Source organism: Macaca thibetana, chromosome 15, assembly GCF_024542745.1.
Source record: "Macaca thibetana thibetana isolate TM-01 chromosome 15, ASM2454274v1, whole genome shotgun sequence".
Lineage (NCBI taxonomy): Eukaryota > Metazoa > Chordata > Mammalia > Primates > Cercopithecidae > Macaca > Macaca thibetana.
In genome coordinates, this window is record NC_065592.1 from 63,327,006 (window position 1) to 63,347,226 (window position 20,221).

The 20,221-nt window shown below is 34.0% G+C and overlaps 2 protein-coding genes across 6 annotated transcripts in view; both read right to left on the reverse strand.

The window, feature by feature from the left end:
• SH3GL2 (SH3 domain containing GRB2 like 2, endophilin A1) overlaps positions 1-20,221 on the reverse strand; it is a 796,347-nt gene that overhangs the window by 565,550 nt on the left and 210,576 nt on the right. The gene's annotated exons all lie outside the window — the stretch shown is intronic.
• The window catches only part of CNTLN (centlein), a 373,184-nt gene that overhangs the window by 262,328 nt on the left and 90,635 nt on the right, over positions 1-20,221 (reverse strand). For all 5 annotated transcript variants that reach the window (XM_050761625.1, XM_050761628.1, XM_050761624.1 and 2 more), the window contains exons 3-5: positions 12,903-12,987; positions 3,260-3,394; positions 2,475-2,654 (exon numbers count right to left, since the gene is read on the reverse strand). In XM_050761625.1, coding sequence (XP_050617582.1) covers positions 2,475-2,654; positions 3,260-3,394; positions 12,903-12,987 — 400 coding nt within the window. The remainder of the gene's footprint in view (positions 1-2,474; positions 2,655-3,259; positions 3,395-12,902; positions 12,988-20,221) is intronic.

The window sequence follows — 20,221 nt, forward strand, 5'->3', positions numbered from 1 at the left end:
GTCTCAAACAAATGAACAAACAAAAAACCATAATGAGGTATCACTTCACATCCCTGAGGTGGCTATAACAAAAAGGGCAAAAAATTACAAGTATTGATGAGAAGATGGAAAAATCAAAACCCTCATAGTGTCTGAATGTAAAATGGTGCAGCAGCTTTGGGAAATAGTCTGGCAGTTCCTCAAAAGCTTAAAAACAGTTACCATATGACTCAATAATTTCACTCCTAAGTATATACCCAAAAGAAATGAAAATATATGTACATGTAGGAAATAAAAAGTAGTATCTTTTCCTTACCCATAGCAAGGTTCATGGCTGACATCCCAGTAATAAAAGACAAATTACTAAGAGAAAAATATAACATTTATTTAACCAAAGTTTTACATGACACAGTAGATGTTGGAAATGAAGACCCAAAGACCCAGGGAAAACTGTGTGTTTTTATGGACAGTCATGCAAAAGTGTGACTGGAGGACAAAGGCATATGATCCTGTGGTAAAATAAACTTATTAGAAAGGACTGTTTGTTCAAATTCTTCTTGGACTCTAGGTACAAGACAGAACCTCTCTGAATGAGGGTTGTAAGATCTACTTTCCAGGAAGGTAGCTATGAGAATTCTTTTATGACCATGCTTCATGGGAGAAAGCTGGGAGAAGATCAGTGAACAACCTTGCTGCTTTTGTGGATACTGAGTAAATGATGTGGACCATCACATCCAAAAATAAATTATAAATAGATTAAAGACTTTAGGGTGGGGAAAACTTTGTCATATAAAACTTTTAAAGCAAAAACATTTGAGAATAAAATAATAAAATGACTACCAAAATTCACAAACTTTTGAAATTCCAGTTTTCCTTATTCAAGGTTTATAGAACAAGGTATTTATAAGATACAAAATATTAGTATGCAAAATAAATAATGAATGCCCAAAAAGCAGTAAGAAAAAGACAATAACCCCATGAGAAAAAAATGTTACACAACTACAAGTCACAGCAAATCCCAGAACTGATTATTCAAATAGAATAAATAAGGAAATAAAAATTATCACCAAATAATCATGTAGCTGTGAATTAACACAAGTACTGGTTTACCCTTATCACACTTCCAAATTGTTTAAAGCTTGCGCAGAAGCAGAAACTGATACAAAAATTAAGAAAATAAATCCACCAGAATTCAGTTCTCTCAATGGCTCAGTCAACCCATGATTGTGCACTAATAGACTTAAATATTTCCATAAATAATCTGCAACAGGTTTATACTCCGAGAAAGATGTATCCTTCTCCCTTAACTTAAATATTCTTGCATACATGCATATACACACCCATACATCCATACATATTACATCGTCCCTCAGTATTCCTGGAGGATTGAATGCAGGACTCTCCACAGATACCAAAACCCAAGGATGCTTTAAGTCTCATATATAAAATGGCATAGTATTTGCAAATACCCTACACACGTTCCCACATACTTTAAATCATCTCTAGATCACTCAAAATACCGAATACAATGTAAACAGCTGTTATATCGTATTTTTACTTGTATTGTTTTCTATTATTGTATTGTTACTTTTAATTGTGGTTTTTTTTTCTGAATAGTTTGACCCACTGATGCAGAACCTGCAGACACATATGGTCAACTGCTTATAACTATTGAATAGCTCTGTGTGTGTGTGTGTGTGTGTGTGTGTGTGTGTGTGTGTGTGTGTGTTTCTTTTTAGGGGTATACACATTGAGAGACCACCATATTTACTAGCACTAAAATCTGGATCTGGCCTTTTCAACAAAATCTATAGTTAAAAAAAAAAACATGCAATTTAATAAGAAAAGAAATTAGCAAAAACCTCTAAAGACAAAGAGAATGCCATAAAAAAGTAATATTTTGAAAAATACTCATAAAAAAATGTCAGAAACCACTGCCTCACTTGATTAGCCTTTTAAAAGGGTATAAGAATATAATGATTGATTGTAACTTTTATCTTCTATAAAAATAAAAATTTCCCACAAATAAGGCCCTTTCCTTTAAAGTCAAAGCACGCACCACCATAGAACCACATATTTGTATTGTTTAACAGTTTAGTATTTTTTATACTTTATATTTTAAAGGATCTAGAAAATAGTCTTAAAAACCATATTGCAATAAATTCTAGCTATCTTTGTAAGCTTAAGCCTTAAGTGAAAAAGTTAAAACCCATGATTCTAAATATGTTATTTGAAAACACATTTTATTTCAAAATGCAATAGCCTTTATTTTTTAATGATTACATTTTAGGATAACCATTTGAAGTCAGTTTCCTGCTTTGCAACATCAATTTTTAAAAAGCTGTGGGTCTTAAGTGAAAGAATATAAATTAATGCTAGTCCCCACTGGAGGATATGAATATATAGCTTGTTATTTAAAGAAAATAACATGTATTAAACTTCCTAGAAAAAGTTAGATCCAAAAGAGGAGTATGGATTCAATTCCTATTGTATACCTTTATTTTTGCATCAGTGCTATATTTTTCTTTTCTCCAATGTGCTTCCTGCTTCCTCAGTTTCTCCAGGTCATTTAGCAGGTCAGTGCAGCGGGTACTTAATTTATTGTTTTCCTCCTCCAGATTTTTTATAATTAGTCTATTTTGCTCTTCTTTGTTCTGTACACACTCTTTAGTGTCCTGTAGAACAGAACCACAAGGGCAAATAAACAAAACAAAAACCCAAAAAATGGTGAGAATTAATCAGCAAATACAAACTGTGCAGTTTTACCCTCACAGAAGCTTCTCCTATATTTGATAGCCAAGGTCACCTGTGTACTTTTATTGGCCTCTTTTCATGCAGGTGGATGGGTCATATTTTTTCACTGGATGACAGCTTTGATGAGTACACATTTGCAAAGAGCCCATTAATTGATCAAGCTGCCTTTGATGCTGTCCCCAGCTATTTTTGAGACCCATACAGATATATCCTCCCAGACCTGGGTTTTATCAATTAATAATGCCAGTCCCATCAGAATCTAATTACAAGAAGCCACATATTCACACTCCTACTTTCTTAGCTCCATTTCCATCATTAACTATTTATCTAAAAGTTATAAAGCTTGGAGTTCTAGCTTTAAAGCATCCTTATCAGAGTTTTTGCATGTGAGAAAACTGTATGGTACAGGAGGGCCTAAGGCAATTTTTCCTCCAAACCTGTCACTTTCTGTGCCACAAAGGCTAACAAAGCTTAAAGCAGAACTTCAAAGCAACAGTCCCACAAAACTATGTACAAGTCAACACACCTTAATTTCTTGACTTTTATCTTTAAATTTCTTCTCCAACTCACTGAATTCTTTCCTTAAGAAAGCATTTTCTTCATCTACTGCAATTTTCCGTTTTACAAGGTCATTTATTTCCTGTTTCAGTACTGATTCTCTCTGTGGAAAAAATTTAAATTACTGGTGAGCTTTTATTTCTAAGAAAAAATATTTTATTTCAAAGGTTTTATATTTTGATTTGCTAATGTTATGATTAATTAGCTTTCGTAATAATGTCTGTCACCAAAATTCTCATCTCCTGAAACATGTCCATGAATTTTTAACTAAAATGTGCAAGTACAGGGCCTATTTATGTTGAAGAACACATAAAAACTGGACACTAAATATTAAACCACACTCAGAAAGCAAACTTTCAGAATTTAGGTGTGTAATAGGAGAAAAACAAGATTTTACAAACCATTCTAATTAAAGAGAATATATTTATAGCTAACGTAATTCCTCATTCTTTTATTTGAATGTCATTTAGAAGGAACTTTTCTGAAAAACTATTGATTTTGTAAAAGCATAAATCACTTTAAAAATTTTTAAATGGCGTTTGTTTTAGTACTAATAATATCTTGCTCTGTAGCCAGAATATTTAGAATGTTAAGGCTGCCATAATTTTTAACCAAACATTCTTCTCACATGTGAGATACCTAAATTACACCTACGAGGTGGATGTACCCATGACTCAATTTTTAGCTTCCCTTGTTTCTCTGGACATCTTTTCTCTCAGAAAATGTAGCGCCTCTCTTGGCTGCTAATCTTACCTCTGTCTGAAAGACTATCTAATCTATATTCCAGCCCTCACCTTCCCAATCACCAATCTCATATTTCCAGCTATACAAGACCCCTCCCTTTGGATTGTCTACTACCTCAAACTAACTTGCTAAAAATGGAATCCATATCCTGATACTCTTTCCTAAACTTCTTCAACTTTTATCAATCCATCCATTCTTTCAACTAATATTTATTAAACACATACTATCTAGCCTGACACAATTACTGGAAGCCTCCAAGTAAGACTCAATAACACCTTCTGTCTATCAACCAAGAAAGAGAGACATCAAGATAGAAACACTTTTCTTTACGTAATACACTCAGTTGACCTTTATTCCATTTCTGATCTATCACTGATGCTGATTCCTTTATACTCTCATATTTCCTCCTTATCAAACTGTCTCCAAAGGACTTGGGAATAAACTGAAAATGAGAGGAAGATCCAGGATTATGATGAAAAGTGGATTTTTAGAAATAAAGTGAAAATATATTCAATATTCTATTTTATTTATTTAATTTTTTAAGAGACAGGGTCTCGCTCTGTCCTGTCACCCACTCTGGAGTGCGGTGGCACAATCATGGCTCACTGCAGCCTCGAACTCCTGGACTCAAGGGATCCTCCCATCTCAGCTTCCCAAGTAGCTAGGACCATAGGTATGTGCCACCAACCCAGCTAATTTTTAATTTTCTTCATAGAAATGAAGTCTCACTATGTTACTCAAACTCCTGGACTCAAGCAATCTTCCCAGCTCGGCCCTGCTGAGATTACAGGTGTGAGCCACTGTGCCCAACCCCAATACTCTAATTTTTAAAAGTGTAATATTAATTATTGATTTTATTGTATTTATAGGTAAAACATAATTTAGATACTGAATACATACAAAAATAATCTGTGATAAATGTGTAAAGAATTTTTTTTAAAAAAAAAGTAAAAGGAGCGGCCCTGTACGTACCAACATTCAGCTAGGAAACACAACTGTACCATTATCTTTGATATGTCATGTATGACCCTTTATCCTCTAGTACTTCCTATTCCCTCCAAGGGTAAGCATTATCTTGAAACCCTGATTCTTATCTTTGCCTTGCTTTTCTTTATAGTTCAAAGACAGATATATGTTCCTATTTAATATGCTGTATAGTTTTGCTTACTTCTGAACTTAAATCTTATTATGCATATTATGTAGCTTGCTATTTTTGCTCAACATATGTTCCCAAATTTATTCATAATAATGAATGTAACTGTAGATCAATTACCTTGATGTAATTAATCCATCAGATATTATTAATCCATCAGATAACTATGCTCTATTTATCCATCTTTTATCAGTGTGTAAAGGGGTATACAAAGAATACTGTTATGAACACTCTTAAGCATGACTCCAAATATTCATGACCAAGAATTTCTCCCAAGCAGTGTTTTTCAAACTACAGATTACAATCTAGTAATGGATCATTAAATCGATTTAGTTACAATAATTGGTATCTTTTCAACGCATTATAATACAATAGAAAATATCAAGGTAATAGGCACATATTATTAGCAATGAAACTACAGTTATAGGAATAAACTTACAAAACAGACATGCTTCACAAATTATTTTCTAAACTTTTATCATATTTAAGATTTTTCTTGTATTTAAATATTAGTAAATTCACATTTGATATAAAAATTTTCATATGTTTACCTTAATTATATGTACTAAAAATAACTATTATTATGTGAAACTTTTATTTTGTGTGTGTATAATGGGTCATGAAGTAAAATGTACTTCAGGGATAATACTAACAAAAGTTTGAAGAACACTTCTCTGGATTATATCCACTTAGAGGTGAAATTGCTAAGTCAAAGACTATTCGCATTTCAGGAGTTTTCATTACTCTACCTCCCCACCAACACTTAACTCTCAGGGTTGGAAATTTTTTTAAATCCAATAAGTACAAATGACATCTCAGTTTTTAACTTTTCTGTTCTATTTTAATTATTAGGCCGTATCAAAATGTGCCTGACATCAATCAAATAATATAAAAATAGATGCATAAAAATGGCTCATCCACAATTTACAATCACTTTTTCTACTCTCAGCTAAGTCTTATGCTCCTTTGAGACTCAACTATCACCTCCTCAATAAAAGCATCCCTTACTATCCCAGTATTTTGTAATTCTTGCCATTTCTAAATTTTTGTGTTATTATACATTTGACACATAACAAACTACCCAGTGTTGCTAATAATCTTTCTACTCATAATATCTCCCAAATTGGACTGTTAACTGTTTACAGATGAGATTGACACTAAATAATAAATTCAATAATATAAGCATTAAAACTGTCTGTAAAATACCCATAAGCCTATCCTTTGAAGAAAAAATGACAAAATTTGAGCCTATCTTATCTATTCTGGAAATTACTTAAACTCTAGGAAGAACACTGACCAACTGACAAATTTTAAAAGGGTTTTCCCATTACAGTGAACTAAACTTAACAGGCACTGACAATATAAATGATACCAACAGAGAATCCTTTCATGAGAATTATTTAATAATTTAGATTTTGACATTTGAGTGAACTTATAATAGTAATTCAAAAGGACAAACAGACTCAATCTGTAAATTAAAAAGCATAATAAGATTAAAAAATTGCTTAACCAAAACTATCATATTCCGATAGTTTAATATTACATTGCATAATATAGTTTCTTATATCACAAAATCATTAAAGTAATAAAAGATTTTCTCCCAATACAAGAGCACTGTAAACTCTAAAAGTGTAAAAGTTCGTATAAATCAACATATTATCCTAATAAAATATACCCTCGATAATCTAAATAATGAAAGCACAGATATATACAGTTAAAGTTCATTTTAAAATTAAGCTTTATTAATATTTTTCAACAAAACTTTCTGAATAGAGGCAGGTAAATTCTTAATAGTCTGGCTTGAGTTAATATTAAAATAGCAAACAGAATTCAGAGGAACCATAAAGCATTAAGGGGTGACAAGAGAGAGAATGTCTGGAACAAATATTTATTACAGATAAGCCATGAAATGAATAATTCAAATAATGGTCAAGAGAAGTCTACAGAGTAACAAGAAAATAATAGTGAGTATGAAGCAGGGATAAAAATGTGTCGGGGGTGGGGAAGGGGCATAAGGCCCAAACTCTATTAGGCAATACTTGAGCATAGTTAATTTATTATTTATACTAACCTATTTTCAAAATGGACATGAAACTTTTAACAAAAAACAAACAAAGCAGTAATTAAACCACAATAACTAAAACAATGATAAGTGGAGAAAAAGGAAGGGATAAAAGTAATTGAAATTAAGAAATAAAACTTCTGAGCCTCCTGGAAGGTAAGGAAAAAAGGAAATATAATGTTAAAAAGCAATTATCATCTAATTAAATACAATATACTAGGTTATCATAAGTCATGCTATCAAAGCACAATACTAAAAGGGAAATGTATTACATAATTTTATAACAGTGACAAAGCTAAAACATAGTCTTACCCAAAAAAATGGCAATTCTTTATACTAATAATTATTAGATTGTACTCTACAAAAGTTTTTCTGCAACCAGTGGAAAAAAAAAATCTGTGTGTGTAACTTTCTAGTAATTTCACTAGATAGAAGTAAGATTTAAATAAGCTAAAGGATTTGTCATTCTAATTCTTATTCTATCTCATAGCTATAAATCTTGAAAATTAGGAGCTATTTAATATTTTTCAGTGGAACAACAATTCAATGGAGGGGGCTTCTGGTTTCCAGTCCAGCATGTAAGGAACTTGACAGTCGTCTTTCTCATTTACACAATAAGCAAAAAAGCTGAACAAACTGAAAATCAACAACTCTTTCCAGATCCATCAGAGAATTGAGACTATCCAGCAAACCAACGTCCCCAAAATTGAAGAGACAGGCAAACAGAGAGAATAACAACTTAATGGAACAGATGCCCAGGAGAAAAATCTTTCACAGGAGCCAGCACCAGGGTGGAAAAACTTATTCTGTAATTAATGAATTATTAGAAGATCAATATGGACAAGTCTGAGAGTTTAAAACTCAAGGATGGCCCAGTTTTGGGCAGGGGAAGGGGACAAAGAGCACTCAGAGGAATCATAAAACAGTAAGAGGTGACACATTTTCATAAGTGTAACCTACTGGATCCCTGTCATGTTGCCACAGGGAAGATCAGACAATAATTCCTTCCTGTTTCCAGTATGTGGAGGGAGAAAGTAACCATCTTTAAATACTCAGAGTATTCTTTTCTTCTTACCAAGGCCTGCCATCGAGAAAAACTATTTTACCAGAGCCCAGACTCATGGGGTTTTACCTGAGCCTAACTAACCAACTTGGAGAAGGGAAATACCCAACTCAAGCACCTTCTAGCCTTCCTGTCTCTCCTAAGGGGATAAGGGGAGTGGGGAAACAAACAAACAAAAAACTAAGAAGCACTTTTGAAGGTCACAATTCAGAAGCACAGCTCACCAAAAGATTGAAACCCAAACATAACACTACAGACAGCTTCCTCTCCTCCCCCAACACCCCACCACCACGTCAATGGGGCTATTGTATAATTAATAGGTTTGACCAAAAACAGCAGTTTTAAATAGCAACTATTAAATTAAATTGCCTCTGTAGGTAGCTAACTGTAACCTAACAATATGTAAACACAACCCTACTTGAGAGTATATTTTTGTACAGTAGCCAAGTCTCAGCCAATCACAGCAGCCAAGCATTGAGCCAATCACAAGGGCAAATTGCCAAAACATGTCCAAATAAGGCAAACACCAAACTGTAACCAATCTGGCTATTTCTGTGTGTCACTTCCATTGTCTGGCTATACATAGTCCCAGCCCACATTGGGGAGCAGAGCTCTCTGAACCACTTTGAGTGTTACCCACCTCAAAGTGAAACACCTGAGTGTTACCCAATTCATGAATTTTTTTTCATCTCAATTAAACTCCATTGAATTTAATTTGTTTAAAGTTTTTCTTTTTAAGAAAATCGACAGCACTTTGGGAGGCTGAGACGGGCGGATCACAAGGTCAGGAGATCGAGACCATCCTGGCTAACACGGTGAAACCTTGCAGTGAGCTGAGATCCGGCCACTGCACTCCAGCCCGGGTGACAGAGCAAGACTCCGTCTCAAAAAAAAAAAAAAAAAAAAAAGAAAATCGAATTATGCATATCAAGGATATTTATAAGGTATCTACAAAACTTCAAAAAAGACATGGATACCAGAGTTTTATCTCTAACTCATACCACAGCGAACAGTGGAGACAGCCTAATCTCTAGCCAGATAAACATAAAATCTATTTACCCCAGCTGTTTTTACCCATTTGGTTAATTTTATATGTCAATTTGGCTATACTACCCATGGTACACACATTCTTACCTAACACCAGTCTAGATATTATTGTGAAAGTATTCTTTAGATGTGGTTAACATTTAAATTAATGGGATTTTGAGAAAAGCAGATTACCCTTCATAATGTGGGCTGGCCTCATCCAATCAGTTGAAGGCCTCAAGAAAATACTATGATCCCCAGAGCAGGAAGAAATTCTACCTCCAGACTACCTTAGGATTTGCAATGTAACATAAAGTCTTCCCTAGGTCTCCATTCTGATGGACTGCCCTGCAGAGTTACTTGCCAGCCCACGATTGCGTGAGCTATTACTTAAAATAAAACAGTAATGTAACAAACCTGCACGTTATGCACATGTACCCTAGAACTTAAAGCATAATAATAATAATAATAATAATAAAAAGAAAATAAAAAATAAAAAATAATAATAATAAAATAAAACAATCAACCAATCCCTCTATCTCCACACCCCATAATGTCACATTTCTTCATTCCTTTCCATTACTTTGTCAGAGTTCAATGATCTCTTAAAATGTCATATGCCATCCCCCTTATATTGCTTTCTAAAATTCATTTTAAAACTTCATGACTGCTAAATGTAATGTCTTTTTCAAAAACTCATTCCATTTTTTGTAGCATTTTACAATGACAACCTTTTGCTTCTTGCAACTCTCTTCTCTCAATTCATGAGATACTGCATTGTACTTCCAACTCTCTTCTCTCAATTCATGAGATACTGCATTGTACTTCCTCCTTACTTCTCTAAAGTCTTTTAGTCTTTTTTACTACAATTTTTCCTTCCTCATTAAAAAATCAGTAAATATCTTGTTCTCAAAATTTTCACTGCTTAAAGTCTTCCCTCTAACTAAACCATTAAATACCCATAACTCCAGGTCAAAACTCTCTCCCAAGTATCAGATTCGTGCTTCTAACAGTTTGCTAAATATCTCTAAATGGAATTCCTATCAGCATCTAAAACATGAACTTTCTACAAGAAGCTCAAAACCTTACCTTCAAAACAATATATACTTCCTGAAAATAACCCTCTTTTTGATAATAATGCCACTGTTCTCCTGGTTTCTCCAAGCTTAAAACCTAAGAGTCATTTTCAAAATTACTATGAAGTCCTTATGGTTCCATTTACATGCCTTTCATTCCTGCCAACCTAATAATTCAGGTCCATGTCAGTGGACCTGACTATGAAATAACTATTAATAATTACTTGCTGGGTATACAGTCATCTGTATGAGACTAAAGAGTGGATGAGAGAGAAATAGACTCTGCCCTCATAGAAACTACAAAGCAGTGTAGGAGAATATGGCAATTTCCACCTTACTTCTATCCTCACCTAATCATCAAAGATATTTAAAAAGCATTAAAGGCAAGAAATGTAACTCCGAATATTCTACAACACCATCACAGGATAATATATACATTTAATACAATATTTTGTTGAACCTAACTGAAAATATACCTTGTACAAAGTTATAACCATCATTGCACAAAAATGAAATGATTAATCCTAAGAAATTTGGGTCCCTACAAAGTAAATGATTTCTCTTATGAGAGTTTAGTATGTTATATATAAGCTATGTGATTCCACTCAAAAGATAAATAATGAAATAATCTCTACTCAAGGATGCAGAAGTAGACAAAGAATTTAGCAAAGAAAAGGGGGAAATATATTTTCACTTACAAAAGGCAATGTTTTCTAAGGGTATGCTATGGTTATCCAAAGCTGGTAAACCAAACAGCATTCATTAAAGCTCTGCAAACTTAATGCCTAAGGATATTAAAAAGACCCATTTTGCCAAAACCCATTTTCCTTCTCTAACAGAAGAGAGGTATAATTGAGGAAGAGCCTGCTACACTTGTATCTACATTTTCTCAAATCACCTGAATCTTGGGGTAGCCAAATTTTTTTCCAGTAAAATATGAATACAAATGATGTTTACCATGTCTGGGTCATAAGGCTGTACTTGTTAAGCAGCTTAGCCTAATCCAATGAATACACCAGGCACATGACAACATTTACCTATTTTAGAGTATATTTTAATATTGTTTGATACTTGGGTGGTAAACACAACTGTTTCTTTCCAGAACAAATTTACTAAAATGTTATTCTTAACATTTTATCATTATAGTACCAATTATGACATTTTCTATAGGAAAAACTCAACTGTGGAAAAGGTATAAATTTCAGATTTGTATGTTATATTGGAATCAATATTCCTTTTTAGAAAGAACTGACAGAAATGTAGGGAATGGAACTTTTACTTTTTTCATGAAACAACTTTATAACAACAACTGATCCTAGATCAAAGTTCTCATGAACCTTTAATTGGTTAGAAAGGAAAATAAATTCAAAAGTCAAAAGAGCATAGTTGCCAAAAAGGTACCTCCCAAGAAAAACTATAGTTTATTTGCTCCATAATGAGCTTGAGTACAAAATGAATTTAAATATTATATAATGATATTAGCCACTCTTAAAATAAATTTCTTTCACTTCTTTTTTGAGATGTTTATATCTTGAAAATTGCTCCAGAAAGCATGACCACATACACTTCTGAGTGATTACATACTGATTATACAATCACACATAATTTTACATATTACATATAAATATAAACATATGTAATTGTATAATGTACTGATTATACATAAAAGATAGGACTGTACTTGATATAGTGTGAATATTTGTCCCTGCCCAAATCTCACATTGAATTGTAATCCCCAAAGCTGAAAGTGGGGGCTGATGAGAGGTATTTGGGCCATGAGGGTAAATCCCTCATGGCTTGGTGCTGATTTTGCATAGCGAGTGAGTTTTCACGAGCTCTTGTTTAAAAGTGTGTGGCGCCTCCCTCACCATGCCCTGTCTCTCTCTCTCTCTTGCTCCTGCTATAACCATGAGAAGTGTCACATGCTTTGCCTTCTGACATGAGTAAAGCTCCTTGAGGCCTCCCAAGAAGCAGATGTTCCTGTGCGTCCTGTACTGTCTGCAGAACCATAAGCCAATGAAACCTCTTTCTTATTAATTACCCAGTCTCAGGTATTTACTTATAACAGTGGAAGGATAGCCTAATATAGTATTAATACAAAAATACAAGTTTTAAGTGTAAATAATACGATCTCAATTTTTATCTTTTCTACAAATAAAGTCATCTGAAAATTTACAAGCTTCAGAAGTAAATGATAACTGCTAATAATGGCAAAATTCAACAAAACAAATAACAACAGCTAGATACTATTATAAAACTGTAACATTATATAAAAAGTTACAGCCTATTAATTCAGAAAACAAAAGGGTACAAGCAAAGTATTAATAATGAAGAATAATCTTACTAGTGACTTCAAAATACTAATGCTTTAACATAATAAGGACCCTAATATTCTCAATAAACACTATTGCAAAACAAAAATAATTTTAATGATCTACTACCCAAAACAAGTATAGTGATTTTAAATATTTTTATTATAACACCAACCTGTTCAAATTCTTGTATTTTGGCATCCTTGACTTGCAGAATTTCTAGAACTTTTCTGTCTTTACCTTCAGATTTCTGTTTTTCTCTAGATACAAAAATATATAGAGTTTATTAGTCATAATTGGTAGCTAATACTTTAAATTTTCATATCCCAAATATTAACATCACTTTAAAATATAGAAAATTAAATTATCTTGAGTTGACAGCTCTTTCAGAATTAATCAGAAACCATATGGCAAGTGACAGCAACTCACAACTGCTGAAAACTAAGACAACTTCATACTAAAAGAACAGTTTCATTTCCAGATTTAGATATATGATAAAAATTACACAAAATATGGTTTAACCTTGATTGCAATTACCATAATGTCATTGCTTTGAAAATAATTAAAATTAAGTAAACATGTTCTTATTAATTTAAGCTTTCACATACACAATTATATTAAGGATAAAATTTACCATTTTTTAAGTAAGAGTCTCAAAAGAGAGATTGACAGAGATTTACTTATAGTTGATATCCTATAACTAGAATTTTTTTATTTCTGACACCTTCCTATACATTTCTAGTCTCTGAGACTACTATTAACTAAACTAAATGGTAGTTGTACACTCAAAGCATAGTTCTCTGGGAAACAGAAAATCACAATACTTGTAAAGAATGACTATATTCTAAAACAAATATAGCTTTTAAACAAATACAGCTTTACAAAGGAAAAGGAGGAAAAGGGAAAGGAAGGAACAAAGGTCTGAAGAGACTGTATAATCAGGCTGACACCAGTCAATTTATACCATAAATAAGGGGAAATTTATTGGACACTGACTTACATTTTTTGAAAAGGCCACAAATAAAATATAGGGTATTCATAGAAAAACATAAAAAATTAAACAGACAAATTTGTATCTCTGAGAATCACAAATTAAACAAAAATAGAAAACTATAAATGGGGATGAAGCTACTGTTTGCTGTCCCCCAGATTCAGATGCAGGCTGAGGTGGAAAGGAGCTTGACTTCTGGAGTTAATAGGGAATAAGAGTGCCTTACCCAGTATGCAGAAGCACAACCAGGCTCATTGTGTGGGACTGGAATGCTAACTCATGAAGTGAAGCTGGAAAAAAGCTTCCACCCATCCTTGCCTAGAACCAAGGCTTATATTAGAGTCTAGAAAGGCAAAAGTTTATAGACGTAGCTCCCCATTCAAGACTTGAGCCAGAACACCCTGCAGCTGAGGCTAGGTATAGCAAAACCTCTATAAAACCTATTTCAGGAAAGAGACTTGGGTGAGATTGACAATTTAAAGGCAACTATAAAATTTCTAGAAAAAAAGATAGGCATTAGATAAGCACCTGGTGGTGGAGAAAGAGGAGGAAGTAAACAGTAACAATAACAGCAACCTTCCCTCTTCAGATATGACCCCAAACAAAAAAATTCAAAATACATGAACCCATATACACTGACATACTAAGTTCAAGTCAAAAGATGCAATCCTCTAGTAAAAATAAAAATAATCAACTACAATGAAAAAGACTAAAATAAGTAAGTTAAAGGTCCATAAAGACAAGAGAATAACTAATGTTAAAAGTAAAGATGAGAGCTGAAACACGATCAGGTAGATGTAAAGAAGCGATTAAAATCTTGAAGATAAAAAATTATAATCACTGAAGTAAAAAACAACTAAATGGACTAAGCTCAAAACTAGACACAAAAAGAGATTAGTGAAATGAGGGATAGTAATAAGGGATTCATCCAGAACACTACACAGGAAAATAGTGAGATTAAAAACATGAAAACACAGTTGAGACATAAGTTTCTTTGGGAAACTCTAACATATGCCTAAAACATTCCACAAGTAATAACTATGGGATGAAAAATAAAGCAGTATTTCAGGAGGTAACTGCTGAGAATATTTTAGAATTAAATAAAGTTCTCAGATTGAAGGAATACCTAGCAGAATACATAAAAGAAAGCCACATCTAACACATTAATCTATCATTCATTCAAGTATTTACTGCGCATTTATTACATGATAGCCTTTGGACTAGGGACTAGAGATATTGGAGGAAACAAAATAAACCAAGTTGCTTCCTTCATGGAATTAACATTTTAGTACATAGATAATGAAGATAAATAATACATACTATGTCAAATTGCTATCAGTATAATAAGGACAATAAATTAGGGTAACAAAGAAAGGAATGCCCAGTCCTAGAGAAGTCGGGAGAGAAACAAAGGTTGTTATTTTACATAGGACAGTTAACAAATAACTCTCCTTAAAGGTAATATTATATTTGAGGAGAGATCTAAAGGAAGGAAGGAAGAGTCATGAAGACCCCAGGGAAGAGTTTTCCAAGTCAAGTCACGGAACTAGTAGCAAGAGCAAAGACACAAGAGCAAGGGCAATTGGTATATTCAAAGAACAGCACAGAAGTACATACATTTATAGTAAAGTGGATAAGGAAATGGTAGCTAAGAACAGAGAAATCACTGGGGATACAATAATATATGGCCTTCTAGGCCCTGTGAAATTTGGATCTGAAGTGAAATGGGAAAGCAATGAGCAGAAAAATAACATGTAACATTCTAAAAGTATCAGTGGCTGGTGGGTTGAGGACAGACATTAAGGGTGAAGGGAGAAAGCAAAAAGACAAGTGAGAAAGCACATGAAACAGCCAGGTAAAAAAGAAAGGTGAATTGTACAAGATAGGCAGATGCAGTGGTATTGGGAAGTGATTAAATTTTGGACATTTTAAAGATAAAGCTAACAGGATTTCTTGATAGAAAAGTCAGGAATGTCTCCAAAGCTTTTGCCTACACAACTGGAAGAATGGAGTAGACATTATCTGAGACACAGAGAAGAAGTTTGGTGGACACAAGGATTTCAAATGTGGACATACTAAGTTTGAGATGCCTAATCAACATCCAAGAGAAGTAGGCAGTTGGATTAAAAAGTCTGGAATCAGTAAAAAAGTTAAGGCTGGAGATACAACTTTAGGAGTCATCCAAATACAGTAGTTCCCCCTTACCCTCAGTTTCACTTTCCATGGCTTCAGTTACCAGCAGTCAACTGTGATCCAAAAATATTAAATCAGAAGTTCAAGAAATAAACAATCCATAAGCGTTAAATTGCAGTGCTATTCTAAATACATGAAAAAACTTGCACCATGCAACTCCCAACTCACGTAGGACGTGAATCATCTCTTTGTCGGAAGTATCCATGCTATAAACACTACCTGTCTATTACTGTGTAGGATAAAACATAGTGTACATAGGATTCAGTGCTATCCATGGTTTCAGGTATCCACTGGGAGGCTTGGAATATATCCCCCATGGATAAGGCAGACTACTTATGGTATTTTTAAGACCATAGACAGGTTCGCCTAGGCAGTGATTTTGCATAAAGAAGTACGAGGATTGAGTCCTGGAGCATTTCAACATTTATAGATTAGTAAAATAAGGAAAAAACATCACATGATACTAAGAAGGATAAGCCAGTAATTTAAGGGGAGAATCAAGAGAAAGAGCTAAGTGAACAGAATTTAGTAGAAAGAAATGATCAAGTACATCAAATGCTGCCAACACACTAAAGAAGGTAAAGACTGAGGAATGACTGCTGGATTTAGCAATATTAACGTATTGGTCTGTTTTCACTGCTGATAAAGACATATCCGAGACTGGGAAGAAGAAGAGATTTAACTGGACTTACAGTTCGACATGGCTGGGGAGGCCTCAGAATCATGGCGGAAGGTGAAAGGTACTTCTTACACATGGAGCGCCAAGAGAAAATGAGGAAGATGCAAAAGCAGAAACCCCTGATAAAACCATCAGATCTCAAGGCCTTGCTTTCATATACCATTATATTCACTACCACGAGAACAGTATGGGGGAAACCACCCCCATGGTTCAAATTGTCACCCACTAGGTCCTTTCCATAACACATTGGGAATTATGGGACTACAACTGAAGATGAGATTTGGGTGGGGACACAGAGCCTAACCATATCAATTAAGGTCAGTAGTGATATCTTGATGAGAACTATTTTAGGAGGATGGTGATTACGAAGCCTAATTAGGGTGAGTTCAAGTGAGAAAGAAAAACATAGAAATACTGAAAAGTACTCTTCAGGGGAATTTTGCACAGAAAGGAGCAGAGAAATGGCAAAATAGTTCAAGGGAAATATGAGATCACAAGAGTTTTGTGTTTTTGTTTTTTAACATGGGAAAGAAGACAGCCTGTGTGTATGCTGACAGGAACGATCCAGGGCAGTGAGAGACACTGATGATGCAGGAGAGAAAAGAGAACTGCAGTCCAACACCTCTGAGGCTTGAAGCGTACATATGGTTTGTTTGGCCTTCGGTAAATATAAACAGTTCTTCCAAAGAAATAAAAAGAGAGAATATGAGAACAGATTCAGATATGTTGGTAGATACAGTTATGGAAGGAATAACAAGCTCCCTTCTAAGAGTTTCCACTTTCTCAATGGTATATGAAAGCAAAGGTATCCAACAGCTAAAAGTAAGAATGGGAAAAGAAGTGTTGGAAGTTGATAAGAGAGGAAACAAAACATTATGGGATGCTGAGATAGTAAGTGGGCCAGGAAAAAATAGGATGATGACCAGGCAGTACTGAGGACCACTTAAAATTAGTGGTCATAAATTTATACAAGATCATTGTCATCATGGTTCAGGGTCTTTCTCAAGACAAGTTTAGCCTTTTGGATGTAGGCACACAAAGGGTGGACAACTGGAATAAACCACATTGGAAATTTTGCAAACACGTATATCATGATGATTTACTTTTACCATTTGTACTTTATCTTGATTATTCTGTTTTCTACTTACCATACATTAATAGCACATTTAATACATAATTGCAATCCACTGTGTACAACTAGGCCTTCTTTTGTTTCTTATATTAATAATAAAATATACTATACTTTCAGAAATTGATGAACTTCTGCCCCTTTTTATTTTATGTTTTGGCATTGCCTGTCAATGTATCTGCCATTTTATATTTTAGTGTTTTTATTAATTTAGACAACTATTTTATGTTAAAAATATATGCACTTTACCTATAATTTGTCACTAATATATTATCTCAAATTACCACTTGAATGTTTAACTTCCCATTATAAAATCAGAAGTACTGCAAAAGAATACTAAATCTATTAGAAGTATATACATTAGGAGGAAAATAAGCAGATCCCAAAAGGTAGGGCATGATAGGGTTTACCCAGGGACAAAGATGACCTAGATCATGAAAGTCAAAGCATTAACTACAGTCAGATACTTCCTCTGTAAGTTCTTTTCTGGATATACCATGAATCTATTTTTAACTGTCCAGGAATTAGTTTAATTTATAGGGTTACAAAGGAATATAAATCATTCCATATAAAGATATATGCACCCATATATTCACTGCAGCACTATTTACAATAGCAAAGACATGGAATCAACATAAATGGCCATCAATGATGGACTGGATAAAGAAAATGTGGTACATATACACCATGGAATACTACAAAGCCATAAAAAAGAACAAGTTCATGTCCTTTGCAGGGACACGGATGAAGCTGAGGGTAATTACCCTCAGAAAACTAATGCAGGTAGAGAAAACCAGATACTGCATGTGCAACATGTTCTTGCCTATAAGAGGGAGCTAAATGATGAGAACACATGGCCACACAGAGCGGAACAACACACAATGGGTCCTATCAGAGAGTGGAGGGTGGGAAAAGGTAGAAGATCAGGAAAAATAACTAATGGGTACTAGGCTTAATATCTGGGTGATAAGATAATTTGTAAAACAAACTCCCATGACACAAGTTTACCTTTAAAGTTTACCTAAAAAACATTTAACTATATTACAAACCTGCACATGTACCCCTAAACTTAAATGTTTAAAAAAAAACTGTGCGGTTAGTCTTTATAATCCCCTCTTCTATAATAAGCTTAAGATCCCCACTAGTATCCAAATAAATTCTGGTGGTCCTTTTAAATGAGATATGGATAATACTAGATTATGTGCCACCAAATCCAAACAAAAGCATTAATACAGTTTCCAAATGAGCTTGATACTAGGCTAATTATCTCCTATGACACAGTATGTACACATACTCACAGTCTAGTGGTTAGGTTGCCAGAGCACTGGCATCATCATCACCTAGGTTAGAAATGCATGTTCTTCAGTCCAATCCAGATGCATTGAATCAATAACTCTAAGAGTGGGGGCCCAGCAATCTGTGTTTAACAAGGTGCTGTGGACTGAAGGTTTGTGTCTCCTCAAAATTCATATACTGAGGCCCTAATAACCAATGTGACAGTATTTGGAGGTAGGGCCTGTGAAAGGCACTTAGGGTCATGAGGATTACTCCTTCATGAATGGGAGTAGCACCTTAATGAGAGGGAACACTAGAGAGAGGATCTCTCTCTGTCATTGAGGATACAACAAAAAGGCAGCCATCTGCAAAGAGCCCTCACCAGAAACCACATTGGCTGGCACTTTAATTTTGTACTTCCCAGCCCCTGGAACCATGAGGATAAATGTTTGTTATTTAAGCCACCCAGGATTCTGTTTCAGCAGCCAGAACTGACTAAGACACAATATCCCAAGCAATTCTGATGCACACTAAAGTGTGAGAGCCACCAAAATAACAATAACACACTTCTCAATAGATTAATCTGAATGACATAATATTGAAAAATGGGTCATAAAGTGTCATATAAAATAAAAACTTCAAAAAATATACCTGAATGCTATATAACTAAAAACCTTCAAAATTGACTAATATGTTATACTTTTGAAATTGAAAGATAATCACAACTCAAAATATGGCAATTTGTCTAGCAGCTCCTCCTGGTGGTAAGAGATGTCTAACATTTTCATAACAGGAAAATGCTCCCAAGATAAAATGGCCTGTAACAGGAATACAATATTTTCTACTTGAAAAAATAAGATTTTTAAATATTGTTTCAAGTTTATGTCACCAACCAATCTGGTCAATTCAATTAATACGTGTACTTCTATGTACTTACAAGACATTAAAAAAAAAGGTTCCTTAAAAAAAAAAAAAGACACTGCCAGAAGCTGATGATGATCAATGACTGAGACAAACTCCTGTTTAGCTAATTAGAACCACTGATGTGCAATAATGATGTGAGCGAAGAATATCTGCAGACTTCTTTAGGATGAAAAATGAAGTGAAGAGAGGCTGTCAAATCTGTACAAGTTTTAAGCACCAATCATTTTTCCCAAGAGTACTTCCCAATTAAACATTTAACAATGCTGTACTTAGCCACACGAATTACCACGCTAACTTTCTGCC